General features: G+C 46.5%; 1 protein-coding gene across 1 annotated transcript in view; it reads left to right on the forward strand.

Annotated features, from left to right (window-relative positions):
• Positions 1 to 4,678: 4,678 nt before the first annotated feature.
• TRAPPC10 (trafficking protein particle complex subunit 10) overlaps positions 4,679 to 12,493 on the forward strand; it is a 78,444-nt gene continuing 70,629 nt past the window's right edge. Inside the window, 1 exon segment of the mRNA XM_070376863.1 lies at positions 4,679 to 4,937. Coding sequence (XP_070232964.1) covers positions 4,871 to 4,937 — 67 coding nt within the window. The 5' untranslated portion in view covers positions 4,679 to 4,870.

The following is a 12,493-nucleotide window of genomic DNA, read 5'->3' on the forward strand; positions in this document are numbered from 1 at the left end:
AAAAGATAAAGCTGGGCAAGATGGTTCTCTGGGACACTAGTCCACCCTGTCCTCGGTCTGCTGGCTTTCTGTTGGTCTCTCAATTTATTGGGTTGTCGAGCGGTATGTAGTGCAAGCCTGGACTGGGTAAAATGCCCTGAGTTTCTGGCAGTGGCAGTGTCTTGTAAAACTCTAGCACAACATCACAGCAGGGAGCTGACACCAGTGCTGCCCAGACACAGGACATTGTGTGCCCCCAGGGCCCCTCCTCCTGCCCTTCTGTAGCCACATCCACTCCCTCCTTACCCCAGCCCCTCCTTAACCCCCAGCAGTCACTAAACTGTCCTCCATGTCTATAATTTTGTCATTTTCAAGAGTGTTCCAGAAATGGAATTCTATGATATATAGCCTTTGGGGACTGGAGTTCTTTCATTCAGCATAATTCTGTCAAGATCCATCCAGGTGGTTGTATATATCAACATTTTAGTCTTTTTGCTGCATCCACGGTGCCAATGGACCACACATTGTCAGACTAGTCACCCATCAAAGGACACCCGGTGGTTTCCAGTTTTCAGCTACTAGGAATAAACCTGCTGTGAGCAGCTGCTTCCTGGCCTTCGGTTTTGGTGCAGCCCTCTGTGGTGAGGGCCTGAGTGGTGGGGCAGAGCAAACTCTGTGAGGCCTCCCTTCAGACGAAGCATCTGCAATATCCCAATACATAATTGATCAGGCTCTCTGCAGCCTGGAGACAGCGTAACGGGCTACCAGGAAAGACTGTTTGGGCTCCAGTTCCAGCAACCTTTGAAAAAGCAAATGCTATCTCAGGAGAAAAGGATCCAGGGAAAAAACAAAAACATTCAGTGGACATCAGTTAATAGGAATAGCATCATTTTCACCAGTATTAAAAGGGATCACTAAACCAGAATGTGTGCTAAATTCAACCGTTTTCTAAATTCCCATGTGAAAAATAAAACCTCCGATAGGTCTGCTTAGGGGAAAAATAGCTCACTTACCACTCGTGAGCTGGAGTGTTGCCTAGTAGAGTTTGGAAGAACTTTGACCTCCCCTTCCCTCTGTCCAGAAAGAAAATTCTTCCAAACAAGAGTTGGCCAGTGAGGCCAGGACACAGCATTGCCATGAAGGGAGAATTTTTAGTGTCTATCTTTTCAGAGTCTCGGCATTTACTTCTCTGTTAGAATAGATTAAGACGTGGAGACCTGGCCTTGGAGTCTACATTTGGTATCATTCGTTTCATTTTATTTTTATGTTTCTTATTTGAGTAGATGTGAAGTGATATGTTGTTGCCACTTTAATTTGCATTTCCCTGATACCTAATGGATGTTGAGCATCTTTTCATGTGATAATTGGCTGTTTGTGTTGAATCTCTCTCTCTCATTTTTTTAAAGTTTTGGTTGGGCTGCAAGACTTGCAGAATCTCAGTTCCCTGAACAGGCACTGAACATGGGCCCCAGCAGTGGAGGCACAGAGTCCTGGGAGCTCCCTGAGTTGGTCTCCTCTGATTTTTCTTCCTTCTGCTGTTCCTTTCCTGCCTCCTTTTGGATTGGACAAATATTTTATATTATTCCATTTTACTTCCTTTGGAGAAGGAAATGGCAACCCACTCCAGTATTCTTGCCTGGGAAATCCCATGGACAGAGAAGCCTGGTGGGCTACAGTCCAGGGGGGTGTAAAGAGTCGGACATGACAGAGTGCGTGCGCGTGCGCGCGCGCACACACACACACACACACACACACCTCTTCATATACACATTTCTCATCTCCCACTTATCACCTCACGCCTGAAATTTCTCACTTGACAACGTAACCCATTCACAAACGTGTGATGTCCTTTATCCACACATCCTTTGTATTATCACTGTCATATCATTTACTTTTTTTTTTTAAGTATTTATTTATTTGGCTGTGCCGGATCTTAGTTGTGGCACGTGAGATCTAGCTTCCTGACCAGGGATCGAACCCATGCCCCTTGCACTGGAGCACAGAGTCTTAGCCACTGGACCATGAGGGAAGTCCCTCATTTACTTCTATATACACTTTAAAACCATCACACAAAGTTATTAAGCATGCTTTAAACAGTCAGTTGTCTGTTAAGAAAGCTATGGGAAGACGAAAAAAAGCATAATTTATGTTTCCCCATTTGTTGATTATTTCCAGGGCTATCCTTTCCTTCCCATACATCTAAGTTTCCAGTGTATTATTGATATATTATTTTCTTTCACCCTCAAGAGCATCCTAAAGTGGGAATTCCACCCCCCCACACCAAAAAAAATAATATCCTAAAGCATTTCTTGTAGTCTCTACCTGTTGGCCACAGATTCTTTCAACTTTATCAGGAAATAGCTTTATCTGTTCTTTTATAGCTTTTTTTTTTTTTTTGCTGAACATATAGTTTTTGGCTGAGTTTTTAAAATTCAGCACTTTAAAGTTTTATATAGTGGGTTTTTGTGTGGTGAAAAGTTAGTCGAAATTCTTATCATTTTCCCCCTGGAAGTAAGACAAGAAAGAACTTGTCTTTCTTGGCTGGATGCTTTCAGGACTTTTTTCTTTATGGTTTTCATCAGTTTGACTGTAGCGTGCCTAGGTATGATTTTGAGATCACTTGGTGTCATTTCAGGTACCACAGCTCTTTATGTCTCTGCAGAGAAGAATACAGTGAGAGCAAAGTGGCAGATGAGAAGTGATTTATTAGAACAGGACACTGTGAGGCTTACGAGCAGGCGGACGAGAAAGGCCATACCCTGATAACTTAGGGGACACAGTTTTAATCAAAGGAAAAGTGGGGAGGAGAGGAGAACTTCTCTGTCTCTCTCCAGTAGACGCCATGTTTCCGTCATCAGTTCCTCCTTGGGTGGGGCAGAGTTTACCTGTCCCTCCCTAGATGGTCAGGCCAGGAGTGTCATAGCACTTTGGAAAAACACTTTCAGGTCTCAGTACAACGAAGGTCTTTCATTTTGAAGTCACCTTCCCATAAGTGATTTGTTTTCTGTGTGCACAGAGCTTGGTTTGGGGTCACTGACTTGTTGACACCATTGGGCAGAGTGCAGGCCCCTTTTTCTACTATTGTTTTATTGTTCTGTGGGCATTGTGTAAAAAACCTGTCTTGGGGGCCAAAGAACATGTTTCGGGGGCTCCTAACTCACTCAGCTCACTGGGTAGGATGTGGGTCTCCTGTCACCATTGTTTTGTTGTTTGGGGGCGTGTCTCGTGTTTCTGTTGCAAGATTTTGTTGTTAAGCAAACCTGCTTTCTTGAGTAATCATTAACTTACTGGGGTCAACCATATTCTTTTTACTTAAAATCTACTAGTGGGATTAACTATTTAATCACCTATTTTGTCCATTCTGTCCCTGTCAAGTCTATTTGCAGGTATCCTACTGAAGTTGTCCTGAGTTTCTGAATCTGTAAGTCAACATTTATCATCAAGTTTGTGGACTTCTGCCCTCTTCTCACTCTCTTCTCAGTGGGTCTCTTGGAATCTCATCCAGAAAGTGCTGAGGCCAGCTGGCATGGGGCACGTACAAGGTACCCCCCCCCCCACCCCCGCCGACTTCTCATTCCCCATCCTGAGATCGGTGCTCTGCCTCACAGGCTCCAGCTGTCCAGGATTCTGCCCTCTGCCTGCTCACCCAGCCACAGAGCACACTATGCACACACGTTTAGCAACTGTGTTCACACTCAAACTGTTTCACATACATTTGTTGCTTTTGTAAAAGGTACCCCAAACCTACTTTCCTTTCATAAGAAATGTACATGCAGTTAAAGTAAGGTTTTATTTTGTGCATTCCCCAAAGGTGCACAAGCCACGGAAGGCCCTGGTGGGTATGGAGAGGGGAGCGGGTTGGGGACAAAAGTAAAAGGCAACCCCTACTCCAAGAAGTTTTCAGTGCCATGGAGACAGGAAACCAGAGTTGTGGAAATTCAGAGATGGTTGCTTCCAACCAGAGAGAGAGGATTTATGGGGGTTGATCTCCCAGGTGAACCCTGAGGAGGTGGTGCTGGAGGGTTCAGGTTGTACCGAGAAGGTATATAATCTTGTTCTACTTCACGGCAGCAATATTACTTCATAAAACCAGACTGACAAGAAACACAAGACCAAGAGTTTTGCAAGGGGTAACTGCCATTTGCTCAGTGGTGGGAATTAACCCGGTGTCTTAACTGATCCCCCCAGGCATCAGGTCTTTGGTAAAGATAACAATGCTAGGTTATGGGCGACAGTCCCACACCTGTTAGAAACTGACATGCCCATGTCCACTTGCTGTTCTTGGTGACTCCCGGGCCCATGTGTCAGTGTTAGTGACCCCCAGGTGGCTTCCGTGTCCGCACGCGGCTGTCAGCGACCCCTGAGTCCGTCCTCGGCGTCGGGTACACGGCGTGGGGCAGGGCGGCGCTGATGTTCCTGGGCGCCCCACGGCGGCGAGTTTGGGCTGCCCTCTCCAAGCCAGCCCAGTCTGCCCGAGGGCGCCGGCTTGGGGTGGCGGCTCTCGGCCGTCCAGCCTCTACATTAGGGGCCCAGGAGGGACGCACAACAGCCCACGGCCGGCTCACGGGTGCTTCGGCCCCCAGGCGCATAGGAGCGCTCCACCAATCCTCGTTCAGCCCCAGCTACCGTTCTGTCGGAGGGTTGCGCCCGCACGGCGGAAAGGCCTCCCCTTTAAAGCGCGCGCCCCGGAAGCGGTACCCGCCGCGCGCCGGTACCGGAAGTGGATGCGGCCGGCGGGCGGCGGCGGCGGGCGGCCGGCTCTGGAGCTGCTTAGCGCTGCCGGGCGGGCGTCGCTGTGGCGGCTGCGGCGCTGCTCAGGCTTGGGCTGGCCCGGCGCGGCCTCGGGCTGCCCATGGGGGGCGAGGGGCCGGGCCGGTGACGCCGGACGCCCATGGACGCCCCTGAGGAGCCACTGCCGCCGGTGATATACACCATGGAGAACAAGCCCATCGTCACCTGTGAGTGCCCGGCGGCGAGGGAGGGGGCGGCGGCCGCGAGTAGCGCGGCCCAGGTCGCCGGCTCCTGGGCCCCCGCGCTCTGGCCCGGCCACTTCCTGGAATAGAGGTGTGGCCGGGGCGGCGGCTGCGGCTGGGCTCTGACCCCGCGGGCGACCTCCGACCTCCCCGGGGCCGATCTCCTAGCTCTCCTGGAGGCGACCTCTGACCTCCCTGGGGACGCCCTCCAGGTTGTTCGGCTGCAGTTGATAGCGCCGGGGACGCGGGGCGGCCCTGACCGAAGTGCGCCCCGAGGGGCCCCCGCCGTGAGCCCCGTCCGGCCACAGGGTCGGCAGCTTGCCACTCGCGGCCCGTCCTTCGCGGTGGAGACTGTCTCCTCCGGGCACACTGTTCCTTCCGACCCCGCAGCGGGTCTCCCGGCACTCGGTCGCAAGCGTGGACGAAGTTTGCGTGCGGCTGTGGTGTTAGGAGACGGGGTGTGCACTTCAGGAACGTATTAAGTGGTGGGTCTGAGACGCAGGACGCCCGGCAGAGCCGTGCACAGCCGGCCTGGCTGGGACCGCGGGCCAGGACTCTTCCCCGCCCGCGACGCCGGCACAGAGCAGAGACCCATTTCACAGATGGCGTGTAAAGGTTCGGCGAGCTCTCCGCGCTCTGGACGGAGACGGGTGTTTCGACGTTTTGGCTGTCAGTTTGGTTTTTTTTTTTGGTGCCACATTTATGCACCCACAAAGGAACTGTTTGTTTCTACAAAATTCCCTCTAATATTTACAGTCGTGACCTCAGAATTCAGTACTTTCAAAAGCACTGAGTTTATGGAAAGTGTTGAAATGTTGGCTGACGTTTTGCTGACTTGCAGAGAGAGATTTCAGACTATTAGGAGTTTTGACTTTTGACAGTGCTTTTGTCGTCAGTTAATTTTTTTCAGATGGTCTTCCATACTTTGAAAGGAAGCACTCTTTCTATAGCAACATCCGGGGGCAGGCACTTAGGCCATAGTAGACAGTTCTGTAGGTAGAAGATCCTTTTAAAAGTTAAAGTTTCTCTGTTTCATTCTTTTTCACTTTTTTTTTCTTCTGATTAATCGATACTCTCCTTGTGTGTTTCCTCTTGTCATATTGCTGAGAAACTATATTTAAAGTCGAATTTTGTTGCTTTATGTTTAGCTGATAAACTTTCTTAGAAAAATGGACTGTTGTCACATCTGAATTTAGACGCTTGCATAATTCAGCCAAGTTTTCTCTTTTCACCAGGACACTTACCAACTGAAAGTCTTACTCAGGACTGCACCTTCAGTCTGAGAGAGCGGGTAGATGCAGTGGTCATCTGGAGGCCCTGCAGTTAATCCCCAGGTGCTTTCTGTATCCTGAGGGAAGAGGAGCCAAACTTGGATGGTGCTCGTGTTCGGGTTCAGTGTCTCCCAGATCCTGGAGACTTCTCCCCAAGTGCCCTCCATGCTCTGAGTGCTGGATCAGTATTACTTGTGGAGACATCCAGATGTCTCATTATACCTCATAGCCTTTAGCTTCCATTTTCCTGGCAGTGTTTCTGTAGGCATTGTGTAAATACATACCTGAAGAGAAGGTTCCTAAAGCTCTGTTGGTTCAGCCTTGACTTAGTGGGGAGATTGTTATCCTCTTGGTGTTAGAGATACACGTGACGTGTTTAGTTTCATTTCACGTACATGACAGACAACTCTGGGAAAGTTTCCTTTTGTAAAAGCTACACTGGTGGAGGATTTTCCGGTGTTTAAAGCTGTTGTCTGTACTGATGGTATCTCTGTTTTCAAAGGCACAACCATTCATTCATTGGTGCCTCAGAGAAGAAAGCGGCTTCAGTAAACTTTCAGAGAGAGTTAGCTTGAAAAATAAAAAAGATTTTTTTAAATTTAAAGATTTTTTTAACTTTTAGAAGAGCTGACTTTATAGTTCACTCTTGAAATTCCATTTTGGTGTGTCTGGACTGGAGCTCCAGTAAGCACTTGCTGTCCTGGTTTTGCATCATACTTTCTTCGTTTTGTTCCATTCCTTCTGCAGCACACGTTTGATGGGAGCCCCTGGTCTAAGCAGTGTAGATAAAGGTAGTAGAAAAACTGCTTTCAAAGTCCATCTGGAGGCTTGGCTGTTGTGTACATAGCCCCCTTAGCAGCATTTTAATTTTCAAAAGTCTGTATACTACTTCTTGCAGCCATTGCACCCTCAGGAAGTCTGTGTTTGTTCATTGTAAAAATGACAGCAGAGTTGATAACTCATTTTCAGATTTTTTTTCACATAATTTAGAACATTTTACTCTGAATGAATTGTGCATCAGCCTTTCTGAGAAGAATGTAGAATGTTACTGGTTCAGATAAATTTAAGAACTGTTTATTTGCAACTGTGAGAAGAGGGGAAAGTCCCCAGAGATTAGGGGTAAACAGGATACATCATTACTTGAAAACCTTGTTAAATTATTTTAATAATATTCTGAAGCTGTCTAGAAGTTTTAATGACTTTCAGTTCATAATTAAAATTTTCCAAAGCCACTGCCCATCTGCCTCTGGTGCAGAGTGACCACCTTAGTCGAGGACCTGCTTACACTTCCAGGGTTAGAGAAACTTCTCAGTGTTGGGAGATGTGTCTGAAATGCCTGGGGTTGTCCTCCAAGCTCTCAATGGTGCTGCTGGTGTGATGACATTGGGTGATGAATCACCTGGCTGTAGCAATTTGAACATCTATAGCATAATTTACTAATCATGAAAGATGCACCATGAAACTGAAACCAATTCAGCAGATCCGGTTAGTCTAAATTTAAGTTGGAGCTTTGATTTTTTTCTTTCAGCCACTGGATCAGTTCTCTGCTTTGGAGTAAAGACTGGGGTTTCTGATCTAAGGATACGTTAGGAAAGAGGTGTTTCCTTTCCAGCTGTCTCGTTTAGCAGGCAAAGTTATGGTAATTCCACTGATTTGTTGCTATCCTACCCAGAATTGTTCAGTTGCTAACTGAACAGTTGTGTCTGACTCTGTGACTCCATGGACTGTGATATACCAGGCTCCCCTGTCCTCCACTATCTCCTGGAGTTTGCTCAGATTCATGTCCATTGAGTCAGTGATGCTATCTAACCATCTTATCCTCTGCCGCCCCCCTTCTTTTCCAGTGAGTCCTCTCTTTGAAAAAAGTGGCCAAAATACTGGAGCTTCAGCTTCAGCATCAGTCCTTCTAATGAATATTCAGGGTTGATTTCTGTTAGGATTGATTGGTTGGTTCTCCTTGTGGTCCAAGGGACTCTCAAGAGTCTTCTCCAGCCCTACAATTCTAAAGCATCAACATGAGATTGTGTAGTATCTGAAAAATAGCAGTGTTCCATCCAAATGATGATCTGTTCTCTCCCAGTTGCACTGGATGTTGCCGCTTTAATTTTTCTCAGTCTCTATATTTAGAGTTCTGTATCTGACATTATGAATTTTCATAGTGGGGGAAAAGATAGAAGAAATGAGTAGATCTGTAACACTTTGTACCTGGCTGGAGTTTGTTTTTCTCTCCCTGTGGGTTAAAGTTTTTAAATTCCCACGTTGTGATTTTCTACCGAGCATGAAAGTGTGGCATTTGTGATTTAACCACTCTCAGTTTCATTGTTGGAAAAGTAACTTAAAATGTCCTCTTTTTAAACTGATACACTTAAATGCAGGTCTTGGTCCACAGTGCATTCTTAAGTCAGCAGAGAGGTAACAGTTGAGAAGAGGGGGGAACGTGTCTCCTTAGGAGACCTCAGTTCCTTGGGCCATGGTTGGAGGTAGGGACTTTGGTTGGAGGAGTTACTGCCTGTGTTCCCTGGCTTTAGAAGGCGCTGCCACCTGTGCGCAGATAAAAGCAGGCGTGGTTTACTGTGTGATGACTTTCTCACCTGTGACCCGGGTCAGGGACGGTGCCAGTCACAGAGAGTTGATAGGGGCTTGAATGAGTATATATAAAGTACTCAGAAGAATGATGAATGTGCAAAAAATGTTAGCTTCTCAGCACAGATTCCTCAGTTTTCTCTCTCCATGGTGGCTTTAGTGTCTTCAGTAATTTTTCCATGGCACTTCTAGACTCAAAAGAGTATTTAGTAATTCCATTTATTAAGTAGATTCAGGTAATTTTATTAAGTGTTATGTCTTAACAGAAGTTATTTGAAAAAAAATACACATAAATTGAAAGAAAAGTTTTTACTTCTTTCTTAGATAACCACAGTAGCATACTCTTGGGATGGTTGCACCTGTTGGGCACAGCACAACCTCTCTAAGCAGGGGATCAGATTGGATGCAGTGGCTCGCTTTATTTGGGGTGGGGGTGGGGTGGTACTTGCCTTTCATCACAACAGTTACCCTGTTTTGTAATGATAGTGATGTCACTGAAAGAAATACAGCCTACGTAGTACTGAAACTGACTCTCCTGGGGCCTGGAATGGCTTGGTATTGCTGTTCTCCCTGTAGATTTGGGACATCCGTTGGGCCTCTGTGGGTTTGCTGCAGTATCCTGGAGCACCTGGTAAGTATGGGAACCAATGTTACTAGTATGTTAGCCCAACTCTAGGGTGGATCTGCACCAATCATTTAGATGTGAAAAACTTCCTTTTCCATTTGAACTTCAGCTCATGGGCTTGATTTGTAAGGTGTGTTACTGAAGAGTTTCTAGTGAAGTTTGGTTTATGCAGTAAGACTCAAGGGTCTGAGTTTTTTTAAGCTCTTTGAAAAAAGCATGGCACACACCATGCAGGAACCAGTCTTGACCTGGAAGGGAGCGGACAGCCAGCTGGCTGGTCCACACAAGAGGTAGGAAGGGCCTTGGTCACCTTTTATTGAAAAAGCAAGTGACTTACCTGAGAATTTCTTGTCTAAAAACAGATTTTTGCCAGTTGACGGAGTGCTGGTGCCTTGTCTCCCAGGGCTCCCTGGTGATCCCCCCTCCCTCTGCTCTGGCCTGGGGGGTCTGGATGACAGACCCGGGCCCCCACAGATCCTCCCTGTCACCCCTTCCTTCACCTCGCCTTCCTGTCTTTGCTCCCTTTGGTCCCCACTTTCAATCAGATCGTCCCCGTGGGACTGCGCTTCATGTGACTTTTAAGTGTATTCGCAGTATTTAGCTCTTTGAGAATATTTGGTTTTTAAATTTAACATTGATGACCTTGGAGTCATTCTGACTTCTCTTTTTCTCTCACAACCAACATTGTCTACCAGCAAATACCATTTTGTCTTTGAAATTGATCTAGGATTCAGCCCCTTTTCACTGCTGCTCCCCCAAACCCTGGCCCCCTTCACCTCTCCCTGGGACCCCCACAGCCTTCCAGCTGGCCGGCTCATTTCTGGCCTTACCCTTGAAGCTGATTCTCTCTGGAGTTGGGGGCAGTCCCTCCAAGAGAGAAGTTGGCACATAATTCCTTGGCTTCCACCTCTCCAGGGGCCACCCACCTTCTCTCGTCATGGTATTCTCAGGGCTTCCTGTGGGCTCTGAGACCCTCTGTCCGTGTCCCCAAACTCCACCCCCACCTGGCCTCCTGGCTGGGCCTCACACAGCACACGGCCCAGCAGCCCCTGCCCTGTCGCTCTCCTGACCCCCTCAGTGTTTCCCTCGCACACTGGGGCTGCTCATGTGTCACCGCCCAGGCCTGCGAGGATTTGGCATCTCTTGGACTTTGCTCAGTCTTCTGGCTCAGCACCCCTGACAAACTTTTTTTTTTTCTCATGGTTGTTGTTCTCCACCACAACCTGGGCTGCCCTGGAATAGAATGTGAGGTTCAGAACTTTATCTGCTATGTTCATGGCTGTATTTGTGGCACCTGGATGGTGCTGGGCACATAGTTGGTGCTCAGTAAATATTTGTAGAGGAAATTAATAAGTGAGCAAACATTACTCTAAAGGGGAAACTGTGTTATATGTAAGGTAGGAGCTTTTAATGGTGTAGTTATTTTCTTTAAATACATGTCTTTGTCAGGATCAGATAGCTTTGTAGGAAAATGTTTGGAGAGTTTGAGTCCTGGCCGCTGAGACTTGGTTTCAGGTAAACTACTATGCACTTACGTGGCTCTTTGTTTTTTGGTGCTGGAGCATTTTCTCTTTGGAGTTTTTGAATCGAGGAAATACATATTAATCTAGTAGAAGAAAAGTTCCATGGCCCATAATGTTTGAACTAGTCCTTCTGAGTTGTGTTCAAGTATGGTTTCTTTACTTCAAGTCAGGAGAAATGTATGAACAAACCGAGGCATTCTCAGGTCTGTGATTCAGCTTCTGCTCAGGAGCATTTAGGATTGAGGGACTGTCAACCTGGCATTTGGGTGAAGCCTTTGAAAAAGATACAGCTGTAACTTTCAGAAATGAAACTTTAACCTTAAAAGTATATAAATAAAGCAGGAATACATTTTCATTATGAAGAATGAAATCTAGAAGTTTAATTGTTAGGTCAGAAGGGGAGACCCCAAATCGCCCTGTGAAAAAGCTGTCCTCCGAGTTATACTCTGCCCCACTGGGTCGGAGATATCTTTTTAATTTTTGCCAGTCTAGTGGACAGGTTATAGTTTTTTGTTTTTTCTTTTTCTGAGCAGCTTTATTGAGCTTTAGTCTACATATTATAAAATTAATATCTGTTGTACGTGTACAGACTGTTAGTAAATGGTCACAGTTGTGCAGCCGCCACCGTGGTTCAGTTCTAGGACATTTCCATCACCCCAAGAACTGTTAGCAGTTAATCTCTGCCCCTAGGCGTAGGCACCTCTGATCTGCTTTCTGTCTCCATAGATTGGCGTTTCCTAGATGTTGCGCAGAAGTGAGTCGTGTAGCATGCAGTCTCCTATCTGGCTTCTCTCACTTTGCGGTGTTTCTGAGGTTCGTTCGTGTTACTCCAGCTACAGTTGGCCCCTCCTTTTCTTGCTGTCTAGTATTCCAGTGCATGGACTCCTTTATCAGATATGTGATTTGCAGATATTTTCTTCTGTTCTTTGATTGTCTTTTAGTTAATCTGTCTTCAGAAGTGCAAACATTTTAAATGTTAAGTCCAGTTACCCATTTTTTTCTCTTATACTTTCAATATCGTATCTAAGAACTCTGACCAGCCCAAGGCCATCTTCCATCATAGTTGTTTTGGTGTTATACACCTGATGATTAGTGAGGTTCTTTTTATGTGGTTCTTCGTGCTTGTACCTCTTGAGAATTGCCTCTTCATCTGTGTTTATTTCAACATATACGCGGTATAGCCAAAAGCATATCTAAAAGATGGATTGGAAGAGCACTAGGGAAGATGTGCGTTTGATTTTTGTATTTTACGCCACATGTATTCGTTTTCTAGTATAGCTGTAACAAATTATCAGAAACTGAGTGGCTTAAAATAACTGAAATTTATTTTCTCACAGTTCTGGGGACTATAAGTTGAAAATCAAAGTATCAGCAAGGCTGTGCTTCTTCCTGAGGCCTTGGGGGTGGAGGTGGTCCTTTGTCACCTCTTTCCAGTGCCCAGAAATCCTTGCTGTTCCTTGACTAGTAGGTACATCACTCCAGTCTCTGCCTTGTCTTCACATGGCCTTCTCTCTCCCTGTGTTTTCCCTTCTGCCTCTT

This window comes from Bos mutus, chromosome 1 (genome assembly GCF_027580195.1).
Source record: "Bos mutus isolate GX-2022 chromosome 1, NWIPB_WYAK_1.1, whole genome shotgun sequence".
In the NCBI taxonomy this organism is placed as follows: domain Eukaryota; kingdom Metazoa; phylum Chordata; class Mammalia; order Artiodactyla; family Bovidae; genus Bos; species Bos mutus.